We start from the raw sequence: 14,843 nt of genomic DNA on the forward strand, positions 1-14,843 counted from the left end.
CATTATTGTAATAACAAACCCAACATTCCATCCCCCCCCCCCCCCCCCCCAAAAAAAAAAAATGGCTCCTCCTTCCTCCACTACTCTAACAACCCCTTTTGATGGAAGGATTTCATAAGGGAAAAAAAAAAAGTTGAGATTTCTTATCAAATCACTCATCTGGATTGAATATTTTGGTGAGAAATGAAGAGAAAAGTACAAATTTTTCATTGGTCCTTCTCCTTTGGATGGTGAAAAAGGATGAGATAAGAAAGTGAAACCATTTCTTACTAAATCTCATGAAAAATAATGCCACCGACCCATTCTCACCAATGGCGATTCCCTTGACTAATCCTCCCCCTCTCTACCCCAAGACGAATAGCATAAACAAGCAAAAAAATCCCTTACCCACATAAGTCAACAACAAAATTCAATGTTTTTAGTTAGAAAACACAACAAAAATATGAACCTCACATCTCTACAAACGCAAACCCTTGCAATATAAACCCCTGAAGTCAGAAAAATTATACTACTCCAATCGAACCCAAAAACAAACACCTGTGACTCCTCCTTCGATTGATGCCGTATGACTTACAGCTCCGAACAGATTGCAAATGTTTGGATCTTCGGTGTCGAACACAAGGCCATTGTTTGGAAACCTAGCAAAACCTCAACTCTTGCAGAGCTATTCAGCTAGACGAAGCTGCAAAACCGCCACTTTTTAAGATACTTTTATTTGAACAAACCACCTTTGCCCAGATGCCTAAATTCTGCGGATCAGTACTACAACTTCTGAACATTCATGTTTTGTTTGGAAACTAAATATCAAATATTTGAAATTTGTTCGGTTATGCATCTGCGAAAGACCATGGCTCTAACCCAACAACTTTTGCGGTGTAGTTCGTGATGGTGAGGCAAGAGAGGTTAGGGTTAGTGAGGCAGGAGGTTTCAGCCATAATGAGGACAATTAGTGAAAGGGGGAGTTGTAGTAGTAGGTTTTTGCCTTGTGGTGGTAGGAAAGGGACTGCGGATAGGAGAAATGGGGTTTCGGCTGCCGGAGGTTATGGTGGTGGTCGAGGTGGCAGAGGACCGGGGGAGGTTGTGGTGTTGGTGGAGGTGGAGGTGGAGGAAGAAGAAGGGCGAGGGTAAGAGGTTGGGTCCAGAGGAAAAGAACGGAGAAAATGGTAATGGATAGGTTTGAAAGGGTAAATTGGATGGATAGGGTTTGGGTAGAAATAAAGGGGGTGCAAAGTGCAAACAGAATTTCCCAAGAAGAGGGCTCACTTATTTTCAATGTGTACACTTTTGGGATTGCCCAGAAATAGGTAACATGATCCTTGGGCCATTTTGAAGCTTCAATTCTCAAAATGCAAAACCTTTTACAACTCTTTGAAATCCATCTCTCACCGACACACATTCGCAAGAGCTTATACATACAAAAACACATATTTCTAAAGCTCCGTGAATTTTGAAAACTCTGCAACAGAAGCCTGGTTTATAGAAGAAAACATTACAACAGAACTCGTCCAAAAGAATCACCTCTAAAATTTCTGAACAATTTGGACAATCAAAAGTTTTAGCAAGTAGATGTTTGTTAACTGGGAAGAAGGAACTAGTACACATCTTTGGTATGGAACATATCCTTCAATATACAGAGTCTAAGGCCCCCTTCTGCCAATGCCTTCATCAGGCCTTTATCCGGATCACGAATGAACCTGTTCATCTCAATTTAAGCACATCAGTTAACAAGCACACACACGCGCACGCACTTCCACACACACACACACACACACAGAAGGAGTGGCGAAGCAAAAAAGAAAGGGGATAAATAACATCTATTTTCCCATCATTATGTGAAGTTATAAAAATGCCAAAAATAAATGAAGCTTCCATCTAATCATCCTTTGCAGGCAGAAACAAAGGCCTGTATCATATGTTGTGATAATATAATTTACCAACAGCAACAAAAGCCTGTTTCAAGATCAAACGGCTTGTAAAGCGAAAAGGTGGAGAAGTACTACTATGTTTACCATCTATTCTACTGTCTAACATTGAAACCACATTAGCAGGTAAAAAGGCAACAGCCAACGTCCAAGATTTTCACCTAGGGAAAGTCTTTTCTTATGATAAAATTCTACACTCCTGTATAAGCAAGGGTCAGCGAATGGCATAAAAGAAAGTACCACGAAATGCTAAGAATAGGTAGCATAGTACTCCCTCCGTCCCATAATATTTGTCCGGTCCGCAAAACGAGGACTATAAAATAATGTATTTCTTTCAAGAAAAAATTCAAATTTTTTTCATAAGTTAAAAGAACTCGTCAAGATCTAGTAAATTGTTGAATTTTTTTCCAACATTTCTTACAAAAATTGTATTATTTTTACGTCTCCGTTTTGCGGACCGGACAAATATTATGGGACGGAGGGAGTATTTAACAGCTAATGCAAATTCTTTAATACATAATCTGTTGTGAACTTTTATCGATTGTGTTCTTTTTCGTGTAGTGCTACGTAGTTCCTATATTTCTCTCCGGTATTCTTGTTCTAAAATAAAGATCTCTGTGTCCGAGATCAAGAAGAGAAGAAGAAGTAAACAGTCCAGGAACTTTTTCTTTTGCTCTTGCTTTAAATAAAGATCCACGTCTGAGGCTCAAGCACGAAGAAGGAGATCGACTATCCGCCTTTCCATTGTTCTTCCTTCTATTCGCGAAGAACAAGAGAAAAGGAGAACAGAAGGGGAACAAGAGAAAGAGAAATAGGGAAGAGGATTAACTTCCACTGGTCTCAGTAGTCAAATCGGCCATTCATTTAGTAAAGACTTCCATTTACGTGCAAATTCTTGAAACAACTGAAACCAAAAAGGCAGAATAGTTATTCCCTTATCATTACCCCGTTTGGTTCACTGAAAACTGATAGAATACAATTGGAATCTTCGGGTGAATGGCCATCCGATTGCAAGGCCAAGGAATTCCCATACCCTTCCTTTCCGAAATTTTCCAGCAGCACACCACCTAGAGTATATAGCTGCTCTCAAATGAAGCCTAAAATCATAGATTAAACAATCCTACGGCCTTCAATTATATAGCATTACATAAGCAATCCTTCTATCTCTTAGGTAAGTGCACAGCCCTCTATGACCAAGGTAAAACCTTTCAAGCTCCACTGGGGGGTTGAAAGGTCCTCCCCAAAGAGGTGTGTGTGGCTCATTGACAATTAGTTTTACTTGTGCCTTTAATTGAAGCCAGATTATCCCAGAAGGACAAAGAGAGAGCAAATGGTAAAGATCAATTGGAGGAACCAGAGACAGAGATTTGGAAAATGAAAAGGAAAGGGATTTGGAATTCCTATACAGTCAACAACTTTTTATGGCTAACTGAACGAATAGTTTTTTTTTTTTTTTTGACAAATTGTCACAAATATATACTCCTCTGCCCCAAAATCTTGGTCCCCATCGAGAGTTCTAAACCATTCGGAGACATGTAATAGTTAGAGTCAAATACAAATAAGGCAATAATTCCAATATTGCCCTTGTTAATTCCAATATTGCCCTTAAATGCTCATCTCTTAGTGCATTCCTATTTAGATAGAAATGAAGGCCCCATTTGATAATTGTGATAGATGGGGCGGGATTCGAAAAGAGATGTGATTAGGATAGGGATTGGTAATTTGTATGTTTGTTTAACACTACATTAAAAGATAGGCTTGTTCTTACCATGTTTGTTTCGCATAGGATAGGATTGGATTGAAAGTATTTTTACCCTTATGCAAAACTGAAGCATAACAACCATATCCTCTTGTTTCAAATGCCATGTTTGGTACAAAACTAATACATAATATAATTATTAGATAATAAATTCTAAACGGAGGGTCCGTGTAGAAGCAAGTTTCCTCCCACCCAATAAAAACAAGCCAGCTCACCCATAAGTAGGGCAACCAGCTTTATCCCTAACCATCCAACTAAACCATGGTTGGGTATTGGTTAATATGGAAACCCAATAAACAAAATAGCGGGAAAGGTAGACCAATACCCAAAACAAACCCCAAGGCAACTCAACAAAAGCCACCAATGCAATAAGGAGGTGAGTACTTCCTGCCAAATACCTTCTCCATTTCTTTTCTTTTTTTCTTTTTTTCTTTTTTTACTTTTACACGTAATATAGTTCCAGCCTTGGGCTTGGGAAATAATTTGTAATTGGCATGAAACTAGTGTGCGTGTTTCCGTAGGTTTGTGATGGACTTTGGTTCTTTTTTCTTTTATATAATTAGGTGTCTGGGTCTACTTGCGCACACACCCATCATCCACTAGTAGGGGCTCCACTTGAAGCCTAAGCATATGCTTCATATGGACTGGCCTCAAATGAGTTGATAGCACCTAAGAAGTTTCGAACTTGAGACCTTAGGAGTGAACAAATCCCTTGGGGTTGGCTTTGGTTCTTGTGGGTTTATTATTTTGAGATTTAGTTTGGTGGGTTTTACATGGATTTACTATTTTTGAGGTCATAGGCTTATATAATAATTCCAAATACATGCTCCATTTCTTGTTCTAGTACTTTCATCCTTTGATTTCCTACTAGTTATTGTTTTTGTTTTCCCTAAACATGATTTTAACATGGCTATTTTTTAATTCTAGAATAGATATGGGAACCACATCAAGCGAGAAAGTTTATGTCGTTTTGTCTGAGGACTGTTTGGAACAACCGATATATACTGCATCTGAATTAGGAGGCGACCTAAACCAAACTCCCAAACCTAGTTTGTATAACAGTCCCTAGAGTCGTGTGAAAAAAGATTTTTTGATGAACTAGAAGGGTGGGGTGATGTGGGTTTATTATTTTGAGATTTAGTTTGGTGGGTTTTACATGGATTTACTATTTTTGAGGTCATAGGCTTATATAATAATTCCAAATACATGCTCCATTTCTTGTTCTAGTACTTTCATCCTTTGATTTCCTACTAGTTATTGTTTTTGTTTTCCCTAAACATGATTTTAACATGGCTATTTTTTAATTCTAGAATAGATATGGGAACCACATCAAGCGAGAAAGTTTATGTCGTTTTGTCTGAGGACTGTTTGGAACAACCGATATATACTGCATCTGAATTAGGAGGCGACCTAAACCAAACTCCCAAACCTAGTTTGTATAACAGTCCCTAGAGTCGTGTGAAAAAAGATTTTTTGATGAACTAGAAGGGTGGGGTGATGTTTTGGAATTTTTATATTTGGAGAAGTAGTTTGTGGCAACAATGGCTTCCATTTTTTTTTCCTCGGGGGTGAATTTTTATGTACTTCACCAAATAGCTTCCTTTTCTTTCTTTTTTTTGTCTTTATACTATTTTTTTGGCATTTGTTTGTCTCACATCAAATTTTTGTATTAGTTCGTCTTGACGAGGGAAATCGGGAAAGTAAAAAATTATGATCGGAACTCAACATTTTTTTAATAACGAAAAAAATAAGCAAAAGAGTCATTTTGGCTTTATTCAAATAAAATTTAAGTTTCAATCATAATTTTTCAATTTCCAATTTTTTTCGTCCAAATGAACCAATAAATAATCCACAAAATTTTGACCCGAAACCAACAAATGGGGAAAAAAATGGAATAAAGAAATTAAAATAATAAAAGTAAAGAATACATGGGTTTGCATTTTGTATATTGGGTTTGCATATTAACCAATACCCAACCATGGTTTAGTTGGATGGTTAGGGATAAAGCTAGTTGCCCCACTTATGGGTGAGCTTAGGGATGGCAATTTGGACCTAACCGATGGGTACCCGAACCGATAATCAAAATTTTTTCCGAACCATAACTGAAATTTTTCCCGTGGATATGGGATATGGGTATGGTAGTGGGATATGGGTATGGTAGAGGCCTTGGATAACCGAACGAGTATCGGTTTGGTAATGGTTTAACTACTACCCAAACCGAACAGAAATCATAATTACAAAATTGCCTTTTATATATAATATAAGTATAATAGTATTACGTAGCTAGGGTTACTGACTCACACCCCCCGCCCACCATTCTGAGTCTTTGACCCCCTCTCTCTCTCTCACCAAAAAACACAACTAATCCTTACCAAAACCACAAGCTAATCACTCTCTCTCTCTCTCTATCTGATTCCATTATTTTTCACACCCAAGCTCAAATTCCTTCCTCCTTTTCTCTGTTTGTCTTGTAATCATTCTTTAACTCTCTAATCTTCTTCGTGTATTTCTTTCAAATCTCTCGCAAATGATGATGTTAACTAGGCTAGGGTTATGGTTTACGGCGATAGCACCGATCCTTGTTGGATTTACGTATATAAAGTTTTCCAATATTGATTTGTTTAATTTGTTTCTAAATTTTGACCATATCAATGGGGTTTTGTGGAGGTTTCAGCTATTCATTGCACTTTATGCTTCCGAGTAAAAGACTTGTTGATGGCTCAGTTGTAGAAGACGACTCTGGTACTAATCATCAACTCAAATTCTGTTACCCATTCAGTTCGGGGATTACCTGAACCACGTTTGGTTCGGTTATGGTTCATTCTTCCCCTCTCCTTTCGAGTATAGGGGCGGATTCGGTTCGGTTTACGGTTTCGGAGATCGGGTACGGATATACCAATATCCATCCCGAATGCCTCAAATGCCATCCCTAGGTGAGCTGGCTTGTTTTTATTGGGAAGGAGGAAACTTGCTTCTACAAGGACCCTCCGTGTGGAATTTATTCTCTAACTACTATCTTTCTTCTATTTCTTTGTTGGTTTGGGAAAATGGGAAGGTAAAATGTCACACCAAATCAATTCATTAATTATTACTGAGACAAAATGAGGACATACATTTTAATCTATTTGCATTTTATTTTTCTTTACCATGACAAGTCAAGATTCAACTTAGCAATTATCATTACTCATTTTGTAATTTTTTAATCAAAAATTGTAAAAAAAATTATTAAATATCAATTATCATATTTTTTATTTAAGAAAAAACGAAACGTAGTAAAAAAAAATTGGAAAAACAAACCCGTTTATATCACATAATTCCAAGTGTAAAAAACTTGGATAGACAAAACGTCTTTAAGAAGAGATTAAATTCTTTCCGCCGGCGGTGGAAAAGGTGGGTTTTCCACCGCCGCCCATTTGGACCACACAGTGCATTAATTGTTATAATCAGAACCGTTCATCTTGTAGGGCCCATAGTGTAGACGTGTAGTATGTTCACGCAAAAAAATGGATATCGACAAACCAATCAAAAGTTGAACTTTAGTTTACCAATCAAAATTTTAGTTTAGCTTGATTGGTAATTCCCGATTTACCAAAAAAAAGAGTTGAACTTTAGTTTATAAAATGAACGGCCTAATCCTGTCAAGTGAAACTATACACCTATTGATGTGCGGTGAAACTAATTTTTTGAATGAAATTACTACTCTATGGGCCTTACAAGATGAACGGTTCAGATCAGTAATTAACGCACCGGAGGGCCCAAAATGTTGGTGAAAACCCCATAGTTTCCGCCGCCGGCAGAAGGAATTTAATCTCCTTTAAGAAACTAAAAGTGTAAAGCAATAGTAGGATGATCCTGATTAGGGATAGTTTGGGCATTATGTTTGTTAACGAAGAGCAAATTGGTCTTTTCCCATCTCTCCACTTGGGATTGGATTACCAATACCATGTCCATGGGGGTATTACCAATCCCCCTATGGGCCGGATTGTTAATCCCCTTGGACTTGTAGTCCATACACATTTTGGACAATCAAACAATGTATTGGGGATCCCTTGGGATTGTAGTCCAATCGGGGCCGAACTATGTACTTCAACTTCTCAAAGAGGACTAACAACATGGGGCAACCCATAATAGAAAGCTGAACCAATAATACGGGATGGATTCTCATTTTTCCTGTACATTGGTTTTCCCACCTCCTTATTCTCTCCATAAATCTAAGATCCATACACAACGTAAATCTGAGCCTCGTTTACAAGCATCCACCTCTCTCTTACGAAAGTGCAAAGTCCTCAATGATCATGATACCCATCAGCTCCACTAGCAGAACAAAAGGCCTGATAAGTTGTTTCACTCGAGAAATACACCCACTTGGTATTAGATTGAAGCAAAAAGGGCCCCACATTCTGAAACATATTAGGTGAGCAAGATTTGTTTCATCTTTGAAGCATTTTAGTTGGGTATGGATGATTGGCACACTCCCAAGTGGTTTACTACGTAGTTGATCTCTCTTTCTTTTGTTTCAAAATCATTGTATATGGATTATGCCTAGGTGGTGGTGAAGTGATAAGTTGCTCACTCCCAAGTGTATTGGTGACTAGGAGGACCTGGGTTCGATTCTCTTGGGCGACGTTTCAAGAGATGCATCTCTATTAAATCCGAAATCACCGGCTCCTTCCCACTATGCCCTAGGTGGGGCTGGGGTTAAACTATGGCTCAAGCCCGTCATGAGAACCCAAACCTCCCCCCCGGCTCCTCTTGTCCAGGACAGTTGGCACATGTTGGTTGCCCCCTACTGCCTTTATAAAAAAGCATAATGTAGGAGATCACAAATTTTTTTAACATACATCGAATCACTTTGACTCTAAACATCTCAATTATGAAACTAGATATCTGATGTACTCCAAATTTTATTTCCTGTTCGTTTAGCTACTCTAATAAACAATTTCTTCTATATGCCTTGCTCGCTTCGCAATCCATATAGTTCATTTTCGGAGGAAAAAAACAATATGACAAAAAACAACCTACATCAATTCCTTGTCATTCAAACCTTAGACTAACAAATTTCATTGGCAAGGTGACTTCGTTTGGGTGGACTGAGTGTTGAAGAGGATTTACAGTAATATTTCTTATGTTGTTCATTAGGAGATCAGTCACTACCCTTTTGATAAGCAAGGGGATGTAAGAGTCAAACTGGACCCATTGATAAGAGGAAGCACCATGTCACTTATAACACAAGGGCTGGTGGAAGCATTTTGAGGACTGATAATTTGGTTAAACGGGCAAATGTACTCCCAAACTAGAATTACAGGTGCAACGACTATTTCAGGAAAGGTCCACCACCTTTTGAGTCATGGCTTCTAGCAAGGAAGATAAGGTGCCTAAATGGTTTCATTATGTGCCAGATCATCCCTTTTCTTTTTATCAGGGTGCCGGATCATCCCCTTGTCCAGCAATAAGATGTCAATTGCTTGGAGGTGATAAACTGAGGCCTGTAGGATCATGAATTGGTTGCTTCTTTGTGATCATCATGGCTGACAAGCAACGGAACAAAAGAGGTAATAATCTGCCAAGGGGTGGCACTGCATACTTGGGGGATAAATCTGTCGTGTTGATTTGTCTTCATGTGGCTTATATGTATATCCTCCCATAGTCCCATTGGAAAGATTTTAATGTTTATTCTTACGTGAAAATGAGGGCTTAAGAGTGGACTATTTTTATTTTTTGCTGCTTATACTTCTTGTGTAAACGGCTTGCGCAACCATTTTGGCATATTTTCTAATGAGATTAACAAATTTGCATGACTTGGATACAAAATGTAAAATTAGTTAAAAGGTAGGCCTTCTTTTCTTTTTCTTTTTTTGTATTTTGCTCAGGAACATTAACTAACCAGATAATATAGACCCTAGATAGAAGCAATTGGTTCACTCTGCAGTTAAAAAGTTGGGACGTGGGCAAATGGCTCACACCAATGCTCTTTATGTTGAGATTACATCAAAGGGACAAATTACTCCTATGTTAGTGCTATATAAGCACAATTTACATACAAGACTTTCCATGCAGAATGATCTGGGCTTTGTGGGCTTTCCATTTCAATCCAAAGCACCCACCACTAAGGAGATACAGTATTGAAAATTCCCTGCCACATCATTCTGATTTATGCATTATATATTTTTCAACCATCCATAGAGTGAATGCATTGTCTCTTCACTCTTCAATGGAGACTCTTATCAAAAGTGCAATAGAATAGTATGAAAACATATAAACTTACATGCAGGAAGGTTTGATATATCAGCAGAAACGGCACAAGGGATTCCCAAGTTTGAAAGAGCTCCTCGTATGATTCCACATGGAAAGTAGAGATACATGCCCGTTGCTTGTGCTTCCTTGCTTTCAGCCATAGCAGAAGGATCTTGAATTGAGCCACTGTTTGCAGATGACGGAGCAATTGAGATGCGCGAAAGCCAACGAAACTTATTATCTTGCAATACGAAGGTACCCTACGTTGATGAAAACACAGTCCACTTAGTGCAGCCCCTCAAAATGAATTTTAGTTCCTATTTCAACTGGGGTTGTTGAAGTTACCTTATGATTTGTCTTTAAATTGTCTATCTGCTTCTTGAAGAGCTCAGACCAAAAGTCCTTGCAAATGAACTTGATTGCTTCTAGATGATCACTGAACCGTGGCCGCTCCATTGTATACCTAAGAACAAGCAAATTCATGTAACTACCAAATACCAAAATATGTTCGGCAAGTAAATTAATACCATAATAAAAACAATATTCACTTGTAAGTTGAAACCCTTTCAAGGTTTTGAAACTCGAGTGGTTAATTCAGTTCCCCTTATTCTCCAGCCATGGAATCCCGTAATTCCCATGTGCATATCTATACCTATACTATACAAGAATGTTGTGTGCCCTAAATGACCTTCAAATCTCCATCCCTGAATCTATAGATTTTTCATTTCCCAAAATTTTCAAATACTTGCGTGGATCTTACTATTGGTTTGAGAGAGAAGGAAACACAACTCCAAAACCCAAATGGTGGTTCCCCATGCCGAAAGGATTAAACAATACATTTTCGAAAAGATAAAGTATTGCATAGCCGACGTTCTTCTCCATGTATCTCTCATACAGTTACCCACAAATACCAAAATTGGAATTTAAAAAATGGTAAAAGCCTACAAGGTCCACCACTCCCACAGGAAATTAAGTTCGAAAAAGGATATAAAACAACCACCATGCAGTTAGCCAGTAGCCACGATCACAAAAATTGGAATTTGAAGAAAACCTACACGGCTCGCCACTACAATAGGAATTAAAAGTGGAAAAGGATAAATAAAAACGATGCGGTTAACTCTCCACAAAGATCCACTTCATAACTATTTGTTTATAGCGGAGAGCAAGGGAGTTTTATTTGTAACCTGCCCACAAAGCTTTTTAGTTCAAAATGCTTATGGATGCGTTATTAATTCTTCTTATTAACAACCACCCCAATTCTTGTTTCATTAATGAACTAGTACTATGCATTCGTCTGTAATGGTTTCCATTTACCCCCTCAATAACGTCTTAATCTTTTATTATTTACACCACTTAATTTGATCTTGGCTTCTTAAACTTCATTTGATTTATGTCTTCCCATGCATATAAACTTAGGCTAGCATATAGGGATGGACTGAGGGCGGGCTGGTGTTTGGGTGACCGCCTCACCAAAACTTTTGAAGACCATATTACCCTACTAATATTCATGCTAAAGTGATTTAAGTTACTGAGTTCACAATCCCCCACTCAAATCTAATCTGACCTATTCACTAGCTTAGGCTAAGAATCCTGCTTCCGTCCATGCCGATTCTATCCATCCAATTTGTTTGCTCAGTATTCCATTTTTGGGCTCTCCTAAAATGTTTGCTTGCTTTCTAAATTAAGCCACAAAGACTTGGCAAACTACCAATTGTACCCTTTCCACTCTGTTTCACGTTTGAATGAAGTACACATTTTTACTTTTGAGGGTAAATTAGGAAATATGTACACTTTCAAAGGCTTTGAACTCATAAAATTGGGGGATTCCTGTAGTGAGCAAACAAAGTGGGACGGATGAAGTAGCTATTACGATGATTATACTCAGAAAAATTACACAAAATGGTTCAAATGACACCTTTAGATCCAAAGAGAAAATAAACTACAGGTCCTAAACCCTAAGGATATTGGGAGCGACAAATCACAATTTGCTGGATTTCAAAGGGCAAGTGTGAAATTCGAACTAAATGCCATGGTTATGTAATCATTTCCGTATATCTATGCTTTTATACATATCGATGCCAATTCTATAGTAGCTATTAGAAAGATTATATATTCCCATAAATGATTCAATATCGTTTCAACTTTCAAATGACACCTTTAGATCCAAAGAGAACAGAAACGACAGGTCCTAAACCCTAACGACATTGGCAGCGACCAATCACAATTTCTGTACATCTGTGCTTTTATACAGATACAAGCGAATGAATCTCTAGTGTCTTATATGTGATGAGAGATCGTAGTACCTCTCGGAGAGCTGGTGACCGACCTGATAGCCGATGGCCTCGATCCTCCGAGCGGCGAGGTCGGGCTTGTTGGCGTAGATGCCATTGCAGTACTGAGAGACGATCTCGGTCAGAAGACTCTCCACACAACTCTCAGCTACCTCCCTCACCATTCTCTCTCTCTCTCTCTCTCTCGATCGATCGATCGAACGAACGAACGAAATATATAAATGGACACCCCCTCGTCTATTGGCTTGTAGGGCACTATGGCTTACTTGTTTGGGCCAAATTTTACATGAATTACTGATGGGAAAACGACGGCCGATACGTATTTTAATAATTAATATTTTTTAATAATATTTTAATATCCGTCGATGATATTTTTAACATTTGGTAATGTTAAAAATGTCATTGGAAGGTATTAATTATCAAAACATGTTTTTGGCTGTCATTTTTCCATTATTGATTTATCTCGACGACAGAAATTGAGTAAGTAAATTTTTTTACTTTTATTTAAATATTTTTAGAAATACTCCAAGATAAAATTCAAAAAATTAGATTTTTTGAATTTTATCTTAGATATTTTTTACTCAAATATTTTATCCAAGATAAAAGCCAAAAAACCAATCTCATAGTATTTTGCTTTTTCAAATCGTCTCGACGAGACAAACCAATAATAATCTACAAAACTTTGACAAAAGACTAAGAAAAGTGAAAAAAAAAAAATAGTAGTGATTCTCGTTTATTTTTGTTAAAATTTTGATCATAATTTTTTAGATGAACCAATAAGTAAAAAAAAAACATGCCACGAAACAGACCACTTCACCTCCTGCTTCAATGATATTCAGCTACCATAAAAACTTTGGGAGTAATTGATTTTGGAGTGGGCCGAACGTTCATGCGCACTCATGGGCCGAACGATATAGCCCGCAGAGGCCCAATGGGCTTGAAGCGCGCAACTACTGGACCTTGCCAAAACCATTGGGTCGGACCAGTTCCCGGATTCGGACCATCTAACTTCGGGTCAGGCAACCAGACTCCTTACTTGGTTCCACTCGGTAGCCATATCCAGACGTGTGTTGGGTAAAACCGACCTGGATCCGACTGGTGTGACCCGCGTGATTCAAGGAAGTTAGTTTGTGCACGTAAACATAACCGCCCCCTTCGGTACGTCATGTGGTGTCAACCGAAGTAGTTGTCACACGTACCGAAGACGCGTACACTTGGAGTGCAAGTATGGAAGTTCTATATGAAGGAGAAGAATAAACCTATGGAGGTAGGTGTTCAGTGTTCACACTACCCTAAAGCTTCCATACCCTTCTTCCATCCCAGTCACTTAACCATCGAAGTGCCTTCCCGGTCACCTCCGACCGGTTAGGCACTAACGATAGGTGTTCATTGTGGTGGTCATTGTGGTGGTCAGGAGTTTCACCTGAACCAAGAGCCGAGCCGAAAGAGCCGAAAGTCTACCTGATAATTATACACCCAAGTCTCCCATTAGAAGAATTATCAGTAAGATTTGTCACCCCATAACCAAGTGTTTTGGAATTACCATGTCGCCAACTTTTCCACATCCGAATTACTTTTTATGAAAAAAAATACTTTGGTGTCAAATTCAGTATCGAATATTCCGTTGCTGAGGATTATCAAAAAAAAACTTGGGCTAAAGCTGATGGTACAATTTTTGGGGACATATGCGAGGAGACTTTCCGAAGGAGAGAAACGCCCCCTTCTGCACGGGGTTAATTGGCGCTCTGTCTTAACCAAGAATAACCAAGAGACTACTATGGGATGCTTTTAGCCATATCCAGCTTCAATGCAACATCAAAACCTGCCGTTTTCTTGTTTAATTGTTGAAGGATCTGGTGCAAGAAGCACATTATCAATAATCTTTTCTTTGCTAAAAGCTTCGCCCAGTGGTTGGCCAGAATTTTAGAGATGATTTTACCAGTGAAGTGAAACCACATATTGGTCTTAAATTCAATGCATCTTGTAGGATTGCCTACAGACACTCTCGACTGCTAGGCGCCACTCTTTTTCTGGTTATTCTATTTTCTTCATGATTTCAATCGGTGGTCTTGTGAGTGGTTGATAAATTTCAATTGCAGTTTTCTTTACAAAGTCCCATAACTGTGAGGCATAACAAAACCTTGGGAACTTACATAATGAAGGTTCTAATAAACGTTTGGCGAAACTGATTTGACGAATAGCTGAACCGCAGGAAAAACTCAGCACAGCAGAATGGACGTCCTCCTTGATAATATCCCAGCAAGCATTCTAGGTAGCATCCTGATTCTCCACTCAGTGCCCCTCTTGTGTCTTAGTGTGGTGAATCCAAAGCTAGCGTCTCTTAGCCACAGTAAACCGACGGAAAAAACTGGTATTTTTATCACCCTCTTTGGGCCATTTATATCTTTGATTCTGTATCCAGAAAGTCTCCTCACAGTGTAGAAGAAACAGTAAATGGCTTTAGCAGCATGTAATTCTTCCCTAGTAGAATTTGAGGGATTATTGATAAAAAAAAAAACGCTTGTCAACCCAGGACCAACTTCTTCCATTACCATATCGATTATTATTCCGTGTGAATCTGCTACCATCAAAACCAGCATCAATGAGACCACAATCAGCTACTAGTATCCAAAAAAT

At 38.5% G+C, this 14,843-nt stretch overlaps 1 protein-coding gene and 1 long non-coding RNA gene across 3 annotated transcripts; one reads left to right on the forward strand and one right to left on the reverse strand.

Moving 5' to 3' along the window:
* Positions 1-1,316: 1,316 nt before the first annotated feature.
* LOC131327415 (uncharacterized) lies at positions 1,317-12,467 on the reverse strand. 2 transcript variants are annotated; one of them, XM_058360563.1, is made up of 4 exons: positions 12,219-12,465; positions 10,261-10,378; positions 9,947-10,175; positions 1,317-1,694 (listed from the first exon to the last, which is right to left on the reverse strand). In XM_058360563.1, the coding sequence occupies exons 1-4, from the start codon at positions 12,368-12,370 to the stop codon at positions 1,666-1,668; spliced, it is 528 nt and encodes a 175-aa protein (XP_058216546.1). In that variant the 5' UTR covers positions 12,371-12,465; the 3' UTR covers positions 1,317-1,665. The 2 variants fall into 2 exon arrangements, with proteins under 2 accessions (XP_058216546.1, XP_058216545.1); XM_058360562.1 differs by lacking the exon at positions 1,317-1,694 and adding an exon at positions 6,115-9,814 and having other exon boundaries at positions 12,219-12,467.
* LOC131327417 (uncharacterized) lies at positions 1,970-4,561 on the forward strand. The gene is made up of 2 exons (XR_009200298.1): positions 1,970-2,200; positions 2,418-4,561. It is a non-coding gene; the product is annotated as an uncharacterized LOC131327417 (long non-coding RNA).
* Positions 12,468-14,843: the final 2,376 nt, after the last annotated feature.

Source organism: Rhododendron vialii, chromosome 5a, assembly GCF_030253575.1.
Source record: "Rhododendron vialii isolate Sample 1 chromosome 5a, ASM3025357v1".
Classification (NCBI taxonomy): domain Eukaryota; kingdom Viridiplantae; phylum Streptophyta; class Magnoliopsida; order Ericales; family Ericaceae; genus Rhododendron; species Rhododendron vialii.